The 23,291-nt window shown below is 45.7% G+C and overlaps 1 protein-coding gene across 2 annotated transcripts in view; it reads right to left on the bottom strand.

Moving 5' to 3' along the window:
- Window positions 1-20,214, bottom strand: part of SCARB2 (scavenger receptor class B member 2) — a 68,540-nt gene extending 48,326 nt beyond the window's left edge. Inside the window, exons 1-2 of one of the 2 annotated variants that reach the window (XM_023637938.2) lie at window positions 19,664-20,214; window positions 31-188 (exon numbers count right to left, since the gene is read on the bottom strand). In XM_023637938.2, coding sequence (XP_023493706.1) covers window positions 31-188; window positions 19,664-19,780 — 275 coding nt within the window. In that variant the 5' untranslated portion in view covers window positions 19,781-20,214. The remainder of the gene's footprint in view (window positions 1-30; window positions 189-19,663) is intronic. The other variant, XM_023637936.2, reaches the window with a different exon arrangement.
- Between the last annotated feature and the right edge of the window lie 3,077 nt (window positions 20,215-23,291).

Genomic DNA, 23,291 nt, shown 5'->3' with positions numbered 1-23,291 from the left:
AGGTATGGCAGGGAGGTGGTCAGGACTCACCTGTACGTGTACGGTCCCACTTCTTCTAACCGAGGGGTCTCCCCTCTTAGGATCTCCTCTGGATTGGTGACATTGAAGAAGTAGAACTGGGAGTACACAGGCAGAGGGGGATTCTTCCAGGAGTTAAAGGTCTCGGAACCATTCCTTAACACAACATTCTAGGGGAGAAAACCAAAAGGAGATTTACAAAGTGTTAGGCAGTTGGCTTTGAATACAGAGGCAGAGGGACACTCCCTACTCTGACCTTCTAGCTCCCTTATTTTTCCCACAGGCATTCACCTGCAGTCCCTTGAGAGCAGGACCATGCCTTATGCCAATATGAAGCCCACAGCTCTATAAAAGGTCTTCAGTAAATATTTGTGGTAGAAGAAGGATGCTGGAACCACAGCTCATGGGTAGAAACATGGTGTTACCAAACCAAGACCACAGACTGAGAACCCAAGAGGCCCTATTGGCTTTGTTACGAAGAGGCGACTGATTGTACAGCTGCTGTGGAAGTTAGGCCATTCTGAGACACACCATGCACTCCCAGGTGGTCCACATGAGAGAACAGGGAGATAGGCCCCAGAAGACAAGCTTTGGTCCTTCCACTTGAGGTAGAGCCACACCCATCCTTACCACCTCCACCCCCAGGGGCTTTACATGCTTTTTCATTCAATCCCCGACAAACCCATCACACAGACATGTCAATGCATATTTTAAAGAGGAGGAAGCTGAGCCTCACTGAGGTTAAGCGCTTAGCATATTCTTTGTCTACCATCCTTCCCTCGTTTCTCACCCGTACCATGTGTTATGGGAACTGTGTGGCCCCCAAATTCATATACTGAAGTCTCAACCCCCAGGACCTCAGAATGTGACTGTATTTGGGGATAGGGTTTTTAAAGACAAATTTAAGGTTAAATGAGGTCATTATGGTGGGCTGTGATCCAATATGACTGACGTCCTGGTAAGAAGAGGTGATTAGGACACAAATACACACAAAGGGAAGATCACGTGAAGACACAGGAAGAAGACAGCCATCTAAACCCAAGGGGAGAGCTCTCAGAAGAACGCAACCTTGCTGACACCTTGATCTCAGACTTCTAGCATCTAGAACTATGCAACAATAGATTTGTGTTGTTCAAGTCATCCAGTCTGTGGTGTTTGTTATGGAAGCCCCAGCAAATAAATAAGCCAGGGCCCCCGTATGGGAAGGGTATCTTCCACCCTACTGACTTCAGGCTTGGCCAAATGATCTGATCAAAGAATGTGGATGGAATGGCAATGCCCCAATTTTGGGCTAAGGCCTTAAAAGGCATGGCAAGTTTCCACCTGCCACCCTCTTCCAAGAGAAGAGCATGCCTCAGGTAGCTGTTGACACTCCAGCCAAGGCCCTAAAATGGTGATGTGTGGACCAGACATGAAGCCTGGAGTCCAGTCTCGTTCAGCTGAGCCAGCCAAGCACAAACTGCAGCCAACCTGCGCACCTGAGAGTAAAACAAACGTTACTGTCACAAGCCACTGAGATTTGGGGTTGTTTGTCATCAGGCATTGCAACAGAAGCCTGATTAATCCAGCACCCAAGGTTAATAGACAGAAACCTCATATCTAGCAGCCCTAATGGTTCATAATTTGTCAATGGAAGAAAACTGCATTTTCACAGCAAAAATTATTGAAGTACACAAGAAAGGTAAAAGCATAGACTGAGACGTGCACAGTGATTAACTCTGCGTATTGGAAATTTGGATCACTGTTATCTTCTCCTTGATGAAATTTTGTACTTTCTGAATTTTTTATAACAAATAAAAATTAACATTGAGAAAATTTTTAAAAAGAAAATTGAAAGGGAAAAGTGGGACCTTCTGACAGAGATACTGTAGGGCCACTAGTGAAACAATAAGAAGTAGATTGCAAGAGCAGCATCCCCTGACGTCACCTGGCACTTCTCCGCAGTAAGGTTTTGAGTAATGATAAACAAATGAACTGGCTTCAAAACATGGTAGAAACCACATGCTAAAATGCACTGTGACAAAGCACACAACAGGATGTCAAATTTTAGCAGTCCAGCCTCCAATTTAATAGAAGCAAGGTTGCAAAAGAACTTAACGATATTGTTATACCATTAAAAAGAAAATATTCCAAAAATCTTTGTAGGGAAAATCAAAGTGGCTCTGGAATAAATGAATGCAGAACAACTAAGCTTGTCAAAGCAAAGCTTGTCATCTGGAAAGCTAGATGCAAATTCACAGCAAGAGTTGGCCGTGTCATAGAACTGGGGATGACTTGTGGTTTGGCATCAGTTCAGAACATGTAATCATCAGATTTCTATCCGAATGACACATGATTGAAATATCCTTGGCCTTTACTATTAGCACTAACTTACTGAGTTGAGATCAGATTGATGAGATAGAAAAATCTTGAGACAAACCATGAAACCCTGTTCCTCTAACCTTCTGGATCCAGCTCAGACTCTCTCCATGGTGAAGCCCTCCCCACCCGCCCCTACACACATTGATACTCTGCCTGCCCCAGTCAGGAGATTTTAATCTAATCAGTCTTTGTAAGCAATTTTTTAAGAGCTTCGTGGTCTTTTATCTTATCTTCTAAACAGGAGTCTTAGCTTTCAAGCGAGGGAGAGAGTCAGGCCCAGAGAGTGAGAGAGCACCAGAACTGGAAAGGCCCTCAGGGTAAGGAGATGCAACCCTGAGGCCCTGGAAGGGTGAGGGACTGTGCTGAGGGTCAGAGAGCTCCTTAATGTCAGAGCTGGGTCCAGAACCCAGTACAGCTTTTCTCCACTCTCCCACCCTACCTCTGCATACAACATTTTAATAAAATGGGTATAAATATACTACACATTTTAGTTATATAAGTTATATAGTACAGTTTCTCTGCTATAAAGTATGCATATAGCAACTAGAAACAGCTCAGGAACATAAATTTAACCTTCCTAAAACTAATATGTTAACTATGAGAAGTCTAACGTAAATAACAAATTTTTTGTCTTTTAGAGGATTTTGAAGGCTCATAGATATTTTAAAAGTTGTCTGGGGGCCGGCACCATGGCCGACTGAGTTCGTGCCTTCTGCTTGGTGGCCCGGGGTTTCACCAGTTCAGATCCTGGGTGCAGACATGGCACCACTCATCAGGCCATGCTGAGGCGGCGTCCCACATGGCAACCAGTGGCACTCACAACTGTACCAGGCGGCTTTGGGGAGAAGAAAAAGGGGGGAAAAAAAGAAGATTAGCAACAGATATTAGCTCAGGTGCTAATCTTTTTTTTTTTTTAAAGTCTGATTTCATTAAAATAAGAAATTTTTCTTGTCCATAAATTTCCAGAAAAGGGCAGGGCAATAATTTTCCCTCCTCCATGAATTCCTTGAGTAGCCCCCTTCAACTGGATGGATCATCCATTCTTTTGAACCCCTAAAACATTACATAGGAATTTCTTAGGAAAAAAAGTGGTCAGGACAGAAAACATCTTCTAAAAACTGAAGTTAACAGGAATCAACATGAAGCAGGTGATATGAGCAACGTAAAACGAAAATGAAAGTGCAGCTACTCAATATGGTAATATATTAGGTTCTCAAAACAGAGGTGCTGACCTACAAAAAACAAAGTAGGGTTTTTTTCGTTAATCTTCTCCACAGTGTCTAGGACAATGCAGTTCTTGGAGAAATATTTGTTTAATCAACAAAATACAGTACTAGAACACTTACACAATAGCTTCCATGGACTCTGCTTATCAGATGTTGGGGAAAAGAACTGGATATGAGGCAATCAGAGACGAGCAGATGAAAGGCACGGAAAGCCAACGCAAAGCCACAGTGCCAGGCCTTGTAACAGGAGCTCGACAGCTCCAAATCCAAGTAGGGCCTTTAATGTGTACCCAGAGGAAGTAGTTGTTTACTGGCCATTTTAGTCACATTGAGATATGGAGAAAGCAATAGCTTCATTAGAATCACAGGTGCCAATCACAGATCTAGCACCTCTCAATTTGTCTATCTTATCGGAAATCCGGCACCCTACAGAGCTAAGTGCAGCCAGTTCCTTTTGTGGGTGGAAAGAAAAATCTATGTCCTTCCATGACCTCTTTTCCTAACAACTATTTAAAGCAGTGTTATACCCATGGTTTTCTTGCTAAGTATAGAAGTATTCTTGCAAATCATCAAAACACTATGTAGTATGTGCTAGGAGATAACCAGCAACACAGATATGGTTTTTGTGTTCCAGGAGCTTATCCTCTATTTAGGGGAATATTGTTACACCCATGCAATATAATCAATACTATAAAGTAGTATGTGACAAATGGCCAAAGAGTACACCAGACGATGGTCTCTACAGCGTTCAGACAATGGATTCTACGAACGGAGATGGAAAAACATGGTCTTTAAAGTGAGCTGGGGATAATAAATAAAAATTTTGCAAGCATGGGGAGGTCAGGGTGGTGGATGCATTATGAACAGCCAGAGTTGATTCAACTATCCTGTCTGGCTGGACAGAGTGAGCCCTTCCTCCCTGCCCTGTGTCCATCTCTCCTAGAGTCCTCTGCTTAATCAGAAAGATAGCAGATGTGGAGAATGAGACAGTCAAGCATACAGAGGTGGGGTAGTATTAGGTGTGACTGGGTGTGGGTTTTATATGGAGTAGGGAGATTCTTTTAGAGAGGTAGGCTGAGATCATAGGAGTCTATGACGATATACAACGGGGAGCCATGGAAGGTTTTTGGGCTGCAGAATATTATCAAGAGCCAGGCACTATAGGTTGCCACTTTATCTCATCTAATCCCCTTAATAGTCTACAAGGTGAAAATCACCTTCCCCATTTTACACTTCAGGAGAGGTTAGCAGAATGCCTAAGGTTTGCTAGCAGTGAGTGGAGCCAGCCTCCCACCCCAGGACTCACTCCAAACCTGCGCTCCTGGCAATGCTGAATCTTATCGGATCCCTGTGCTCCTGGAAAACGGCAACAGTTCAAGAGTCCCCACATCTATGTTCCAGGAAATGGCCTACTGCAAAGAAACACCCTTCCCCATGTGACTTGGGTAAGATTCACAGATGCCCCCCTTGTTTACCTAAGACAAAGCCAGACACAGACCCTTCAGATTTCCATTTTTTGCCTCATAATTGATTAGCTGAACCACTTGTTCCCACCCATCAATGGGAACAAAATGCTTGTTAATGTGCAGCATGGTGACTATAGTTAATAGTACTGTATTGTATACTTGAAAGCTGCTAAGAGAATACATCCTGTGTTCTCACCACACACACACACACACACACACACACACACAGAAGTAACTATGTGAGGTGATGAATATGTTAATTAGCTTGATTGCGGTCATCATTTCTCAACGTAAGCATGTACCAAAACATCATGTTGTACACCTTAAATATATACAATTTTTATTCTCAATCATACCTCAATAAAGCTGGGGAAAAAAATGCTTGTCAGCCAAACTTTGGTTAAGTTTCTCTCCTTGGCAGCCTTGTTTACTCCTCCCGCTAAAGGAAAAATTCTGACCCTTGCGGCTGTGCAGGTCACACTGCCAGAGGCTCTCCCGTGTGCAAGTCCCCTCCTTCTCCTGCACCAGTCCTTTCCCCTTTGCAACAGTCCTTCCAAACGGTCCCTCCCTACCTAAGGCAGGAGACTCCTAACTCTTGCGCTACGCTGCCTATGTTGAACTGACAGGCAAGCGGCGGTTTAGAAGGTTATGCTGGCATAGCGGGGAAGGAGGGCTTGGCGAGGATTACTGTTCGGATTAACGAGGTTTGAGCAGAGTGCTTATCTCAGGCCATGGTCAAAATGCCCAATAAATGGTGACCGGGGTCTTGATTGTTCCCATGTGCAGGCTGGGGCTGAGAGGGGTCCAGGGCTTGGTGTGAAGAAAACAAGGACTCATGTCACTACCGTGATTCTGCTCGAACCCAGCAAATGAGAAACAATAAAAGAGAGAAACAACAACAGAACGTCTTTAGTCATGATCCTCTCTTCCAGCTCTAAATCTAATTCAGTTTAGGTTGAAACAACAAGGAATTAGCATAAAATTGGAAATAACCAAAATGTTGAACAGGAAAAGAATGACAGTAAATTATGATAATTCACAGGTCAGAGTAGAAAGCAACCATGAAAATTATAAAAACTACAGAGAAATAAGAAACAGGCTCAAGATCTATGTTAAATGGAAAAAGCAGACAATGTAAAATATGGACATGTATGGACAAAACTAGCAGATAAAATGCAAAATGAAAATATTATGGGGGGGTGAAGTATAGATAATTTAAAAATTGCAATCTTTTAGTTACCCACCAAATCTCTAACCATCCACACCAAACGTCTAACGGCGCTTATCTCTGTGGAACAGGATTATGAGGGGTCTTCCGTTCTCTCTGTTCTGTTTTTCTGCATTGTTTGGATTTTTTACACAGAAATAAATTACTTCTGTAAGCAGAAAAAAATAATTGCTCCCTTATAAGTTTTTTTAAAAACTGAAAATCTAAGAAAGAAACCCAGATTCTATGAAATGCAATTCCACCCTAAGAGAAAGGAGGAGTGGATACATAGAGAACCAGCTAGGTTTTTCCTCTGTTCTTGCAAAACAAAGGCGAGGCTCATGTCTCATCAGCTGTGGTCAGCTCTCACACAAAGCTCCAAGAGTCCCATCCCCCTCCCTGGGCTGCCCCCTCTCTCTCTTCCTATTGTTGTCAGGAGGTTGATTTCGCATTCTGTGTTCTACGCTACCTATTCCTGACAAGCATCACCATAGGCGCAGAACTTCAGAATGAGAAAGGACTTGCAATCTCACTTATTTATTACAGAAAATCACCTCGGAATTATGATCCCCGAAACAGTCAGTGAGTGTGAACGAACAGATGGTTAACTGCCCAAGGTTATCTTGCCTGGTTTGTATCCAGCTCTTAGGCAACCAAAAGTCCAAAGGCAAGTGGAAGAGTTTCCACCAAGAAGGGGGGCAAAACCCTTCCCAGAAGAGAGGGTAAAACTCGCAGTTCTTACAACAGTCAGACTTGAACTTGTTCCTCCAAGTTTCAAGTTCACTAAGGAAGTTGCAGGATAGAAATAAACATTTAGTAGACTTGAGTCCTTAACTAAACAAAGCAAATGAAAAACCTAACAATAAAACCAATCCTTGACAGCTTGCCAGAGTCACACGGATAGCAGATTCTGTTAGGACCCGGGCTTCTCCTCACTGCCCGCCCCCGCCCCGTCCCCCTCCTCCCCCGGCCACTCTTAGCTGAGTCAACACCCACACAGTCTCCTTTTATTACACCACCTTTTATTCCATTCAACCTTGCTCTCAAGAATGCTGGCTTCTCCTCCACCTTTAACGTGTTTCTTTCCCTGCACCCGACATGGCTGGATGTTTGTCAAGGAACCCACCATAAATCCCAGAGTAGACTGCTTGTTGCATGTGTGTGTGCGTGTGTGTGTGTGTACACACTAAGTAGGGAAGGAGAAGGGGAATGGGAGAACAGGAGAAAGTTCATAAAAACAGCTGCCAACATTTCTAAAACAGTTGCTTCTTTATGTTTATCTCCTTCCCCTGACGTTCAGCTCAAAGGACAATACCATTACCACCAGGGCCAGCTGCTGTCTACTGTGAGTCTCCAGGAGTCAGGTGCCGTGCTAGTGCTGTATGAACACGACCTCTGAGCGTTACACTGGCTCTGCAAGGTAAGAATTCCCATTTTGCAGATAAGGAAATGGTGGCACTGGCTTTCCCAAGCTCACAGAGCCAGTAAGTCAAGTCAAATCCTCCCAAGTCCAGGTTTGTGGGTGGCCACTCCAGCAGCTGCCATCCCACGGCACTCCCAGGGGAGAGCTGCCAGATTCCGCTAATAAAAACACGGGATGCCCACGTATGTCCCAAATATTTCATGGGCTAAGTCAAAAATGCTTTAATTCTTAGGAGACGCATGCTGAAGGATTCATGGGCAAAGTGTTGTAACGTCTGCAACTTACATTCAAATAATTCAAGAAAAAGTGTCTCCGAGAGAGATGAGGTAAATATGGCAGGATGTTAACAGCTGATAAATTGAAGTGAACCAAAATATTGCATGAGACCCACTCACTAAAATATTATTTGTTGTTTATCTGAAATTCAAATTTAACTAAGCATCCTGTCTCTTATCCGGCAATCCTATCTCAGAGAGACCATGAAACTGTGCAGAAACCACAACCTAGGCTCTGAGGCCTTCCTGGGAAGTCAGCAATTCCCTCTGCAGGACAGGAAACTAGGGCTGCTGCGTGAGGTCATGGTGTGAGATCATGGTGAAGTCTCGGTCTGGAACTGACATGTGAGGAACCGAGAAAGGGAGAACTGGGCCCTGGACTTTCCAGGCGGCTGCTCCGCCCTGGTTATGCTAATGCATCCAGAGAAAGCGCCTCGACCTCCTGCAACAAGACGGTCTAGAAGAGGGTTCTCTCGTGACCTTAAACTTCTAATTTCTGGCCCAAATCCTCAGGACATTCAACTGTACACTCCTAGGAGCTTGCTTTGCAAAGAGAGGACTCAGAAACTAACAAGTACTAGCTCTAACCTCAAGCCCAGAGAATGTCTGACACAAAAAGTCATTTACTCCACCCAACACAACGAGCCAGTTTCCCAGGTCACAAGGAGCCCTTTGCTCAGTCTAAACATAACGCTGTGGCTTGGAAACAACTGGTCTTCCTGACTGAGGACTCTGCGGTGGTGGTGACAGCCACCAGACAAGCCCTGTAATCAGCAGAATTTTCTTTTAATGCTAAATTAAAAATCAATGTAAGGTCCTAAATCAGTTTTACAATGTGACTTTGCATATTGTTTATTAATCTTAGTCAAGCAGAACACGATGAATTTTTTCAGGCATAATTCTGTGGCACTATCACCGAAAGAAATATTGGAAAGATTATTGAGTTATATGGTGACTCTGCAGTGTCAACAGCCAAATTAATCATTTGGATTGAAAAACTTATTTTTCAGTTAATTAACCAAAATGCATATATTGAGAGCTTTCTATGTGCCCAAAAGGCATAGGCCTTGTCCTCAACAAGAAATTTAGCTATGGACCCCAAACTGACATGCATGTAATGATTAGTGAACACTTACGTATGTGTCAGGTCCAGTAATTCAGCCCAAAAAAGGGCTCGCACCTGAAATTATTTGGACCATTTCAGTTGTACCGATCCATCCCAAAATCCCCATCTGGGCATCTCACAGGTTGCTCAAAGTCAACGTGACCAAAAACAGACTCATGATTTTCTCCCCTAATCAGTCATGAAGTCCTACTGGTTTTACTCCTCCTCTTCTCCCTTTCTATTCCTGTGCCCATTTCATCAGCAGCCTGGACCGCGGCCATACTATAGGTAGTCTCCTAACTGGTCTCCTTCTCGCCAGCCTTGTTCCTTTCAAATCCATTATCTACCTCAGCCTCCAGAGTGTTCTACCGAAAGTGCCTCTGGGAGCAGCCACTCTCCCCAAGGCTCACAGAATGAAGTCCAAGGTCCTCGGCCTGCTGTACTAAGCCCTGCCACCAGTCATCATCTGTCATTTCCTGGTAGGCACTTTATGCACCAGCGACACAACTGCCCACTGTTCCCCAGGTATGGGCTGGACCAGCTGCTTCTGGGAGGGCTGTCATGACTTGATACAGCCACAAGACACAACACGTCCAAGTCAGCCTGAGAGAGAGACTTTGGCAAGGCAACACGAGGAAGGTTGTTGAACAAGCTGTCCCAGTTTAAGCCACTTCCAAATGATAAAAATAGGTACTCCGGGGATTGCGTTAGGCTTTGATGGGAATATGTAATACTTGTAAAGAAACTTTCAGGACTCAAGAGCACTGTGGGCTGTTCTTTTAGTTCAACAGGGTGAAACTTGATAATTAAACACAATTCAGCAACCATGTTGCCATCTACACAGTCTAAATTCAACCAGAGATAATACCCACCCACTTTGAGCACCTGGCCTATTAGCATGTAGATGATTCTCATTGGACTCCAGATTAATAAAATTCGCCAAATATCAAACACCAGTTGATTTGCTTTGTTTCTAAAAATTGCTCCCTGAAATGCAAACTGGTGCAGCCACTATGGAAAACAGTATGGAGATTTCTCAAAAAATTAAAAATAGAACTACCATATGACCCAGCCATCCCACTACTGGGTATCTATCCAAAGAACTTGAAATCAGCAATACAAAAAGTTCCATGCTCCCCTATATTCATTGCAGCATCATTTACAATAGCCAAGACACGGAAGCAACCTAAGTGCCCATCAACTGATGACTGGGTAAAGAAATTATGGTATACACACACACACACACACACACACACACACACACAATGGAATATTACTCAGCAATAAAAAAGGATAAAATTGTCCCATTCAAAACAACATGGATGGACCTTGAGCATATTATGTTAAGTGAAATAAGCCAGATAGAGAAAGACAATCTCTGTACGACTCCACTCATAAGTGGAAGTTAAACACGTAGACAAAGAGAACAGATTAGTGGTTACCAGGGGAAAGGGGCAGTGGGGGGTGAGCACAAAGGATGAAGGGGTGCACCTACAACATGACCGACAAACAATAATGTACAACTGAAATTTCACAAGGTTGTAAACTATCATAATCTTAATAAAAAGTAAAAAAAACAAAATTTCTCCCTGAAATTAGGCAAAGCCAAGCCAGACTCTTATAGTAACATAAGTAATTTGCACTCTTTATCTTTTTTAATTCTCTATTGAGGTAAAAGAAATAAGCTGCCATTAACATTCTACCCTTATTCTCTAACCTTATATTTAACTCAGGAACAAATGCACTGGCATTCTTTCTTTTTAATGTCGCTGCTGTTGAACTCATTTTGCTTTAATTGCAACTGTAATAATTTCAGCTAACGAGATCTGATAGTTGAGGTTCAAATGTTAGTTCAGCTGTAAGCAGCTGCTCTGTCTGTCAATTACAGACAGGACAATGTGGTGGAATAACTAGCCCCCAAAAGCTCCTGCCATCAAACACCCACTAGAATAGCTTTTAAAAGCTTCCAGGTAATTACAAAGGTGAAACTGAGGTTGAGAACTGCCAGCCTAAAAGGAGAAAAGCAGCCACCAACTGGAACCTTAGTCAAATTGGGGAAATATATGTGCATGGGGTGGAGGGGGAGCAGTGGATGAGAAAGAGGATTTTAAGATGAGAATAAATAAGAAGAGTGGCCATGAAAACAATGCCTGGGGTCTGTGTGTGACTTGTGCAGCCAGTCTTACTACTTTACAACCTGTTGGTTGTGATTATATTTCTCAGAGATGAACTAAGTGATGTTTTCATCACCTATTTATATCTGTGTCTTCTCTTCCTTCCATTGCTCTGGGTTATTAGAAGCATACAGGGTTAAAAGCAAATATCCTTAAAATGGGACTTGCCTGCATGGATTACATTACTACAACAAGGGCATTCTGCTCATTTTCTCTTGAAACAGCATAAAACTCAGCTGCTGCAAGGGCCGAGTGGGTAAGGTACATGAGTGAAGTGGGTGCCAGTGTGTACATCTGCGTGCATGTCAAACCTTAGCAATAACATCCACGTCTACAGAGAAATATGCCCTCAGCCACTTCTGCTAAATACACGACCCTCTCAGGCTTTCATTTTCCTTCTTTTGCTAAAGAAGGTCAGATCCAAACAGATATTTCTCTACTCTAAGAAAGACAACAGAGCAAGCATGATGGCCAAGGGCGCCTTCACTGGGCCTTGCAGTCAGGGGGCCAACGGGAGTGTGAAGGACGGCGGGAGCAGGGAGGGAGGCGCCATCTGAAGGGCAGCCTCTATCCTGCTCAGACTGCTGCCACACAGCCCTGCAGAGCATCTCCATGTTTCAAGTGAAGCTGGCAATCTGGATAACTGGGGGAAGTTTCCAGATTTTAAAGGTATCAACTATTAAGGAGGCAAACATGTGACCACTGGTCAACAGAGTAGAACAAAAATGTGAAGCTAGACAACAAGAACAATATGCAAACAAAATCACTCCCCAAAACAGATGTTTTCGTCTACTCATCTTCCCGTTCATCCGAGCAACATTTACTGTCCATCTATTCGTATGATATTGTATTTGGCGATATGAGAAGATGATCAAAGCTAAACACAGCAGGACCCCCACCTTCAAAGAGAGGTTTTGGGCTAGCTTTAAATACTAAATTATGTCATATGGATTGAAAATCCCTGGCAGGGATGAGGCTAGAGGGGAATTATCGAGTAATTCCATTATGGAGACGCTAATGTTCTTGTCTAGTTTGATTAGCACACAGGGAGAGACAGCACGGTCACTGAACTCATCACCGATGGCCAAGCTACTATCTTTCACCCTGGACTCATGGGGAAACTAAGAGGACAGATAAATGCATCATATACTAAACAAAATCCTGGTGGTTTGAAAACATTAATAATATGATTTCCAAATTGGTCTTACAGACATATAACAGGGATATTAATTACTGTTTAAATTATTCTAAAAATCAACATAATTAGTTAAATGAAAACTAGATCAGTAGTTCTCAAAGCATGGTTTGAGGACCCCTGGGGGGTCCCCCAGACCTTCTCAGGGGGTCCACAAGGTAAAAACTATTTTCATAATAATACTAAGACATCATTTGCCTTTTTTGTGTGTGTGCTGAGAAGGACTGGCCCCGAGCTAAGATCTGTTGCCAATCTTCCTCTTTTTGCTTGAGGAATATTGTCCCTGAGCCAGCATCTATGCCAATCTTCCTCTATTTTGTATGTGGGATGCTGCTTCAGCATGGCTTGATGAGTGGTGTGTAGGTCCACGCCCAGGATCCAAACCTGTGAACCCTAGATCACCGAAGCGGGTCACACAAACCTAACCACTATGCCACTGGGCCAGCCCCTCATTTGCCTTTTTGACTCTCTTTCTCTCATGAGTGTAGAGTGGAGTTTTCTGGAGGCTACACGACCTGTAATGATGTCATCGCTCTGACAGCTGATAGCATATGTGCTTGTGTAGTCTTGTGTTTTACAAATTTATCAGTTTTAATTTCTAATATTATAAATATCGATAGACATGACCCACAGAAACATAAGATCTTTGGGTTCTTCAATAATTTTTAAAGGGGCCTGAGGCCAGAAAGTTTGAATTAGATCATAAATTCTGTAAGAACAGGCACAGAGTCTTGTTTACTATCGCATCCCTAGCTCTTAGCACAGTGCCTCACAAACAGTCCACACTCTGTAAATATTTACTAAATAAATGAATGACTGCCAAAGTATATACCTAAAAATGCTTTTAGATATAGAGAGCAAAACATGGAAAGCAGTGTTTATTTTCCTCAGTTGATTCTGACTAGTTACCAGCTTTGATTAAAATGGTCCCTTCATTTGTACGTTGTGCATATACAGTATGGAGATGGATGATACAGGCCATAAACGCCTTGTCACTTGGCCAACATCCTATGTTTTCATTAATAAGCTTATAATCCCACCTGCTGATTCTTCCCTGGGAAACAAGCAAATGTCTGGCAGAACAGATGGCCCCTTTGCTGCGGCCTGACAGAACGAAATCTTGCACTTTATTAAACAAGAAAACGAAAGTGATTTTCACAGGCAAGAACTTCCCCCTCTGTCCCAAAAACCTTTCCTTTACTGTAAATTTACAGAATAATAATAATTAGTAGTAGTAACACCCTCAACTAGAATTATCGTCTCTTTTATATGTCAATTATACTTCAACAAAGCTGAAATTAAAAGTAAATAAATAGTAGGAATGGGAGCACCTCATTTTTGGAAAGTTCACGTGTTACTATATATGCATAAATAAAAATGTGGAATAATCAACAATATGTTAACAGTAGTTATCTTTGTTTTATTAGTTTTTGTTGTATCTGACTTTTTATAATGGCCTGTATATATTATCAGAAAAATAAATAAAATACAAAGGTTTCAGAAAAAAAAAGAATTGCCATCGCACAGAGTAAAGACATGGACTAACGTAAGCACCATCCAAACCAGCAGGAATGGACTTGACGGTCAGCTCTTTAACCTGGGTGCCCTTCCGAAAGACTCTGATTCAGCAGGGCTGGTGGGGTTGGGATTTTTTAAATCTTCAGAAATGATTTTGATGCCGTTCCTGGAGTCTAGAGACGACACTGAGAACTACTGGCTACTCCATTGTCTTAAGCATTAATAATGAATGCACTCACGGTCACCATAAATTAGTAAGATGTTGAAAGAAACATAATATGATTTTGAATAGTGAAACATGGTCCCTCTCCTCATGCAGCTTATGCACAGGTGGAAGAGACAGATTTTAATCAAACAACCAATCAATCAATCAAAGGACTATAAATTTTCAAGTGCTGTAAGTGATAGGAAGGAGCAAAACCCACGACTTTGTGCATGTAGACAAAGATTATCCAGACAGAAGTTAGGGGTGACAGGGCTGGATCTGGAGGATGAGCAGGAAGTAACTAGAGGAAGAAAAGAGAGAAAGCATTCCAGGGAGATGGAGCAGCATGTGCAAAGACCCTGGTGGGAGGAAGCAAGATGAGAAAAAAGCACTGAGAGGAGATGACAGGATCAGAGCAGGGAGAATAGGGTGTGCTGTGAGGCTGCAGAGGCCAGGAGGCCCAGGCCAGGCAATCCTTTAGGGATATGAAGGTGTCATTTTCTTTATCACAAGGAAGGGGACAGTAGTAGTTCAGTCAGATGAATTTTGGAGGGTTAAAATGAGAGTCAAGGAGAGAAGAAAAAAAAATGAATGCACTCACAGTCACCATGAATAAGATGTTGAAAGAAACGGAATATGATTTTGATATCACAAGATCACGTTTCTGAAAGCCAGGAAGGAGCTGGATAGTTTTGCCTAGGAGTCACAAAATCTTGCAAGGATCCTGCCTCTGTTTATAGATGGATGATTTCTGCTTGTGCTGAGCCAATCACATTGCTCTGGTACAAATCTGGAAAGGAGAAACTAAGAGATGAAGCATGTTCATGGGAGGCTCCGCAGCTGGCAGGTCACTTTGGTTGGGGCTGAGGAAGCCCCAGATGAGTAAACAGCCTGGGCCCAAAGAGTAAACAGGGGAATCTGGCTGGTGGGGAAAGCAGAGGAAGGAGCCGGAGACAGAGAGAGTGCCTGGGGCCTGCCAATGTTCCAGTTTCTACTGTACTCTCAGGAGGCCTCACTGTGCTGTGGTTCTCACCCTCAGACTTCCACGAGCTTCCTCTTCCAGCTATACAAAAAGAAAAAAATCCTATCTTTCTTGAGCTAGCTTGAGCGGGCCTCAGCTCCTTAGAGAGCACTGCTCCTCTTTAATGCCAAGAAGTGGAGGACAGTGTGGTATGTGAAGATAGAATTTATTGTCTAAACCAAGAGGGTGCTAGTAATTACACTAGGACAACAGGTGTAAATAAACCGGGACTGTCGCAGGCAATGGACGTATGGTCATCCTCGGGATGGGAAACTCGTGCATCAGGAGACCCAGCTTCCATCCCTCACCCTACCCGTCCCTCTCCATTTGGCCTTCATAAGTCACTCATCCTCTTTTCCAGTGTCATACAAATACAAAGGCGATTTGATATCCACCATCATCTATCTCAAAACCAACATATTCTCACCTGCTTTGACAGTAAAATAACAGATTAAGTGATGCCTAAGGTTTTTTCTTATTCTAAGATTCTATGTCTTCGTAACTCTGAAAAGAGGCAACTCAGGAAATGAGGTAGATATACAAGAAGGTGCCCTTTAAGATCGTGTAGAGTTGACTGTCTCTACATAAACAACAATGAAGATGGCTTATTAGTTCAACTTTAAAAAAGAAGACCCCCACATATTCACCAATCATTGCTATTTGGTTAAATCATCAGTGATTATATTTTAGTTCTTGAGGCATCAGTAGAACAGCTCCAAAGTTGCTATGGCTCCCAAAAGAGACCGGCTGGTACTCACTTGCCCAGAGCCTCGGGTTCCGGCAAAGGGCAAGTGTGTTTGTCCTGTTCATCTCATTCCTGAGTCCTAACGCTATCATCCTTCCTTGGCCTGTGAAAAGGAAAAACGTGAACTGTCTCCTTCCTTCTCACTGGTTCCCTTGGCAGCCCTTCTCCTTATCAGCCAGCCCCGACCTTGGCCAGCTCCACATCCCCATTTCTGGGAGATGTTCAAGTCTCAGGGCAAATTTAATATCCTGTGCTGCACAGCAGCTCTCAAGCAAAGGTCACATGCCACTCTCACAGAATCTCAGAAGTCTGGAGCTGGAAGGAACCCTATCTACCCCATAAACTTCAGTTCCTAGATGAGAAAAGAGTAACTAGAAACAATAACAAATGGTAGTAACATTCAGGCATGTGGGAGGGACTGTGCCAGATGCTTTACATCAATCACTTAATTTCATTCTTGCAACAACCCCAAGGTCGGTATTCTTATGACCCCCATTTTCCGAATGAGGAACCTGAGATTTCCAGGGGTTCAACAATTTGCTACTCAGTTTGCTCAACTTAATCCAGGAATTCATTAGTGACAGAAAAAGGAATTTTAACCAAGTTCTGCTGATTCTCAGGACAGTAAAACGACCAAAGTGAGACAAGAGGCATTTATCAGGTACCTACATGCACCGGGCACTGCGCTAGGTGCCAGGACAATTAGCAGGGTTACCAAATGAAGTGTAACATACAATCCTGCCCTTCCAGGCTCTCGGGAGGAAAAGAGACTGTTGTGTTTCTGAAAAGTTCTGCCTTCAGGGAGGTCCAAACACTGGGCAGAGAAGGTCTGATTACTGCTCAGAACATCCCCCAGGAAGCACGTGTGGGCAGGCATCACCATGCCTCTTTTGCAATTGAGAAAACTGAAGCAGAAACAACCACAGGGCTTGCCCAATACAAAGTAGTAACCAGTGAGGGCAAGAATGGAAGTAAACTGTCTTGGTTCCTTCCACTTTATTCACTGGACAAAATGAAAATCTCCCTTCAATCACCTCTGCTCACTGCAGGGCTCAAGGACAATTATCACTTGAGGCAAATTCTTCTGAAAGGAATTATGTTACTAAGATTCTCAGAAGTGGCCAAACCTACTCATTTGAATTTCATCCCTTTTCTCTTGTCTCTTTTTGATGGAGACAAGCCAGGGCATGAACAATCTTCGAATGAAAAAACTAAGAACTGGAAGTCTCAGAGTGGATTATATGCAAGTCAAGGTAGGAGCGAATTGTGCCCTAACAATACTAACAGAAATAACAATGGCAGCCAAAATCGATCCCCTGTCCCCTGCCTGAGCCTGTGCTGACGGCTTTACACAGATCATCTCTCTCCATCCAGGGCTCGTGGGAAGCTCACACAATACGAGGAGGCCCTTCCTAAGAAAAAGAGAATTTGGGATACAGAATTAGGTACAGGGTCTTGGAAGGGCCTATGTGAGCGAATCGCCCAAAACTTCAGCTTTGTGAGCTTCATGGTAAATGCACTGCTGTGCCCAAGACAGCTAACATCCTTACTTTTCCAAATGATGACAGTGAGGCTCAAAGAAGCTACGTAACTTGCCCAAAGTCAAAAAGGTTGTAAATGGCAAGGCTGGGATTTGAACAAAGGGTGTCTGACTTCACATCTCATGTATTTTTTCTTTGCTTATGTGGCTTCCAACAAAAATAAAACTACCATTTACCAAGCACTAACTATATCCCATGAAAAGTATACCCATTTTCCTTAATAATTCTTATAACCTCTCTATTTACATGAATTGTTATTATCCCCATTCACGGATGGGGAAACTGAGAATCAAGAAAGGTTAAGCGCATGGCCCAAGGCCACCCAGCTAGTACATGGTGGGGCCAGGACTCATGCTCAGGAGTGTTGACCTACAAAGTCCTCACTCTTTCCCACTACCCCAGGCTACCTCCCCACAGGTGATCCAGGAGAGCTGAATGGTAATGATGAAATGCGTGACCTCTGGTTCACTTACAGTATTCCCACATCTGTCCACTGAAACTAGCCTCGTCAGTGAATTTCATACACCACATGGTGCAGTGCTGCTTAACTGGACTGGGCAATTCAGAAAGTCTCCCTACCCTATATAATTTATTAGCCGGATCAGAGTTCAATTCTCATGGAGGAAACCACGTGGAAAAGCCAATCACTAAACATCAACGCAAACTCAAGCCCCAGCCAAGCTGCCCTAGAGTCACTCCCTTGCCTCCCCAGAAATGGAGACCCACAGAGCATCCGAGGGCTGGTAAGAGCTGAGACACTGGGAAGATCACTCATCTCATAGCGATCTCCTGAAACAGTCTTTCAAAGCCACACAAGAAAATTCACATGTTGACAACAGCTGCATTGCTGAACTCTAGTCACCCAAGCAAGAGTTTACATCCTTAAATGATCTCGCCATGGATTTGCAGGGGGACAGGGGTGGAGAAGCTTCAGTTTAATTTCTCCCTTGAACGTGGGTGCTCAGGGAAAAACATGGTCTTGAGAGGCTCAGGCAGTGGACTTCGTCTTCCCTTGGCAATGTGAACTTTTAAAAAATTATATCATGCTTTGCCATGACTATTTTTCGTTTTTGTTTTGTTTTAAGTAGGCCATAGCTTCCAGATTTCAAGTAACTGATGGCTTTTGGAAACCTCTACTAAAGGAATATGTGTTGCCACCTGGAACGATACTTTATTAACCAGAAGTGCAGTGATCAAGCTGGACCAGGCCCGGGCTTTTTTATCCGGCCAACAGCAAGTGCAAGCCAGTGGGAGAAATTAAGCATGCGGTTATGGGTGCTAACAAGAAAGGCTGCTCCAGAGATTTTCTTTTGTAAAGGAAAAAGTGATCCAAGTAACTCTCTTTGGTTCCTCCTTCCACACAGATCGGTGGGGGTGGGTGAAAGGACAGAAGAAATGACCACTGGTGAAGGCAACAATGGAGAAGTCTTCTGAAATGACCAGCTCTCCAACCCACTCATCTAGGGGGAAGAGAGAGGTTCAGATTCTTTCAAGAATCTAAATGAATCTTTGCCTGAAGCTTATGGCTGTTTGAGAAGAGCAAGAATCAATGGCGAGACAAAGCAAGGCAGGCTGTTGGTACAAGATACCAAGCTGCTAAGTGTTTGGGGGGTAGAGGTGGGGCGGGGTAAGCACAGACTGACGGATTGAAATGTCACCCAGCCCAAAGGCCTAACGGAGCCACCAACTGCCGTGCAGTGCCCTGCCCTGCCCAGGAAGGCAAGCACACAATAGACCACACGCCCACCGCCTCACACCACTTCAGAGGCCTCAGCAAGCAGCCGACAAACCTGCCTCCTCTGCGGTGTCTTTCATTTAGTTTTGGGTCTTCGTGAAGTGGGAGGGAAATGAGTTTGGGCCCAACAGAGATTGGGGTGTAGGGAGGGCGGGGGGCGAGATGCCAATGATAAAATATAAGTGAAAGCCTTTTTTTTAAAGTCTAGATCCACAGTCTTACTTATTATTATAAAGGGAACAGTCATTTCCATTGCCCCCCATTCTTCTTTAACCCTTACCGACCAACCCCAAAAAAACAAGGAAGAAAAGAGGGCTCTAGTCGGGAGAGCTCGCCCGGGTGCACAAGGTTCAGCAGGGGGATGGTGAGCTGCCAGAGGTCCCCCCCACCCGCTCCGGCCACCCCGACACGCGAGCGCGCGGGTGCGCACACACACCGCCCCCCTCACCTTCTCGATCGTCTGGTCCACGGCCTTCTGGAAGACCCGAGCCACCAGCAGCGTGACGCTGGTCACCAGCAGCAGCAGGGACAGCGTCCCCACCGTGTAGAAGCAGCACCTGCCCATCCTGCGCGCCGCTCACGGGCCGGGCGGCCGAGCACAGGGAAGAGGGAGGAGCCGCCGCAGCGGCCGGAAGCCCCGGGACCACGGCGCCCGCAGTGCGGCCCGGCTCTCGGCTCCCGGCTCCCGGCTCCGCGGCTGGGCTCCCGGCCCGCGCTGCGCCCGGGTGGCCGGACGCGGGGGGGACCCGCCGCTCTGGTTTCGGTTTCCCTGGCCGGGGTGGCCGCGGCGCCCGGCAGGCGCAGCTCGGAGGGAGAGAGGCAGAGAGAGCGGCAGGGCCGTGACGCTCGCGGCCGGGCTCGCCGCAGCCCCGGGAGGCGACAGCCAGCAGCTGCGCGGGGAGCGGGCGGGGCGGAGGCCGGGCCGCAGTCATGTGCCCCGGAGCGGCGGCCGCGATTCGGCCCGCGCGAGCCGGCGGTGCCCCCGCGCCCTCGGCTCCCGGAGCCCGGCCAGGCCCCGCCGCGCCCCGCCCCCTCGCCAAAGGCTCCCCCGGCGCCCCGGGAAATCGCGGGGCCTCCTTGGCTCTTTCACTTACTCACCCCGCGGAGACGTACTGCGGGCCTACCAAGTGCCCAGCACTGGGGATTCAGGGACGAACGCGACATTGCCGCTGCTCTAGACGGGCTCACAAGTTAGCAGGGACACTGTGTCGGCAATTAGAGTGCTAACAAGTGCTTTCACGAGGGGCGTGCTGAGATCTGTGGCAACAGGCACGTTCTGCCCGGGTGACCAAGGACCCCACAATTGAACTACATCTTCGGGGATGTGTAAGGGTTTGTCATTTGAGGGGTGTGTACAAGGCCGGGAGGAGGCATTTCAAGGAGAAGAAAAAGGTGTGCTAAGACACGGGGTGAAAGAGGAAGTTCCTTTTGACTACAGGTTCAGGTGTGCGGAGTGTGGGGTAGGAGGTGTTGAGGCCCCTTGGGGTCAGACTTTGAAGGGCTCTTGTGTCCCATAGAAGAGTTGATACTTTATCCCTCAGCAGTGGGAGTCAGCAAGAAGCTTCAAGCAAGTGGCCCTGACGTCGTTCACATCTGCTTGGCTCAGCATTATGTCCCAGGCCCCCAGGCTAAAGCTTACACACAGCCGGGACTCAATGAATGAGTGTCACCTGTATGCCAGGCCTGGGCTAGGTGCTTATTTAATACCCACAGCGGCCTTTTGAGTAGGTGGCTGTTTGTCTTAGTCCCCCCAAAGCAGTGCCAGACAGGAGCACTGTGCAAGAGATGTATGAGGGAACACAGACAGGGAGCTGGACCCGGGACGCAGGTGTGACCTTTGCGAGGGAAAGAGGCAAGGAAGGAAGGTTGGGTGGAAGGATGCAGCACTAAGAAAGTTCAGCAAGGCCATGGTCGGTCCTCAAGCCAAATTGGCCTGTCTCAGGAGTCCGGCATCTCCTCGGAATAGGCCTCTTGTGCTTAGTCATGGGCTGGGAGCAGCCCGAGGGTACTGGCCTCTGCATCAAGCTGGGGATGAATATAAGAGGATAGATTTCAGAGCTCCAGCAGCTGGGACAGGCCATTGGTCAGTTAGGCTCTGCACTAGAAGATCTGAGAAGTACATTTTCTTGGCCACTATAGTAGTAGTATTGCCATTTTACACACAAGGAAACCATGGCTCTGAGAGTAACCGAAGAAGTTCAGCCAGCTGCTGAGTGGCGGGTCCTGCCTGGACCAGAATGCAGGTCTGCAGGCCTCCAAGGCCCGCACGGTTTCTACCCTGTGTGTTGCTGCCTCCCAGCTGCCATCGGTGAGAACCTGGGGACAGGGAGTTCAGCTGGGATACTTTGCTGAGGACTTGGTGAGATGCTGTGATGCGTTAAAAATGGTGGCAAGTTCTTCGACACTCTTTCTATTGAGAGGTGGGGTCTATAACGTTTCCCTTTGAATTTGGGCTGGATTTAGTGATTTGTTAAACCAATAGAATACGGTGGAAATCACCGTATCCTGGAACTTCTGAAGCAAGATCATAAACACCTTGCACCTTCTGCCTAGGCCTCTGGGAACTGCTGGTCTTGGAGGCCTGAGCCACCACCAAGTCCAGCTACCCTGAGACTGCCATGCTGGAGAGGACAGAGGAGAGACAGCAGGGTGATGGCCTGAGCCTGCAGGAAGAGAGAGGTCCTGCCAGCCCCTTGCTGTCCCCAGCCATTTGAATCATAGGCCCAGACATATGGAGCAGAGTGGTCACTGCCTTTCTGGGCCCAAAATGCTACAGGAAGGATTCTTGTCTTTTTAAGCCACTCAGTTTTGGCGTCGTGTGTTACTCAGTTTTAGATAACTGGAGCAGATGGTGAGGGCAGGACTGAGCCTGGGACATTGGCAATAACAGTGGCTGCCCACTCCCAGCTCAAAGCAGCTGCAGCTACCACAGGTCTTTGAGCAGCAGCCCCAGAGACCAGGCCTGGGTAGCCTGGAACGATGCAACTCTTCCAGGCCTTGTGGCCAGGGTACCTGGTGGTCCCCAGTCTGCAGGTGCCTACAATCGGCAGCCTTTCCCTAACCCGAGTCCTGTGTGGTCATGGTCCCTTCTCCCCTCATGTCTGCCTTAAGTTCCAGCTGTCTGCCTTAGCTCTGACCTGCACCCCAATTTGGCTCAGGGGCCGGACTAGCCCACTACACTCTCTTGTCCCCCTCCTAGGCATTGGTTGGGGTCCTCTGCAATCTATGTTTGTCTTCTCCATCATTAACTAAAAAAAGATTTGGTAACCTGCCTGCCTGAGTACTTGACACGCAGTGGTCCACGCTCAAATAGACCCCTTCCCCCATCTCCCAACTGAGACCAGATTTTCTGTTTCCTGGCTTCACTCTTGAGAGCAAGCTCCCTAGCTACCCACCCACTCCAGCCCTGGGCCACCAATCCCAGTGCTCTCTTCCTTCTCCGTGTTCATTGAGGTCCGTTCTTGCCTCTTGTCTGGACCACTAGGGGAGTAGCAGACTATGGGGATGGAGAGATGGATTCAGATTTACTAACCTCACCTCAGTGTGGGGAGTTTCTAACAAGGGTTTCCAACTCAGTTGCCCTCAGTTTACCTTCTCTTTGAGGCTCTAGCTCAGGCAACACCACTCTGTTGTTTCCACTATGTCGGGCAGTTGGTAAGCTGCTTCCCCTTTAAACCTCCAGTCCAGCTGGACAAAAACCTCTTTCTTGGTTCCTCTTAGCACAGCTGACCAGACTAGCATTTTAAAAATGTACTAAACACTAAGAACAAAAGGAACCTAATTTCAGAAAATATAAACAGCTTTAAAAAACAAACAAAAAAAGAACTCGTGTTCCCAAAATAGTAATCTGGGCTCCCACAGTAATTTGTGTCTTATCATAAAGAGCTGACACAACATTGGAGCACCTGGCCTGGCTGTCTTTCTGCTCAGTTCCATCTTTTTCTCCACCCAGTGGCAGCTACTGACAGGGACTTTGCTCCTATTGGCCTAAAGCCCCAAAAATTTCATACAAGCTTCCCAAAGCCCCTTGGGACCTCCTCTTCATTTCCAATCTATAGGACATGTCACCTCCAATG

Source organism: Equus caballus, chromosome 3, assembly GCF_041296265.1.
Source record: "Equus caballus isolate H_3958 breed thoroughbred chromosome 3, TB-T2T, whole genome shotgun sequence".
Lineage (NCBI taxonomy): Eukaryota > Metazoa > Chordata > Mammalia > Perissodactyla > Equidae > Equus > Equus caballus.
Note: the sequence above shows the minus strand (reverse complement) of the source record. Positions and strands in the feature narration are given on the sequence as shown.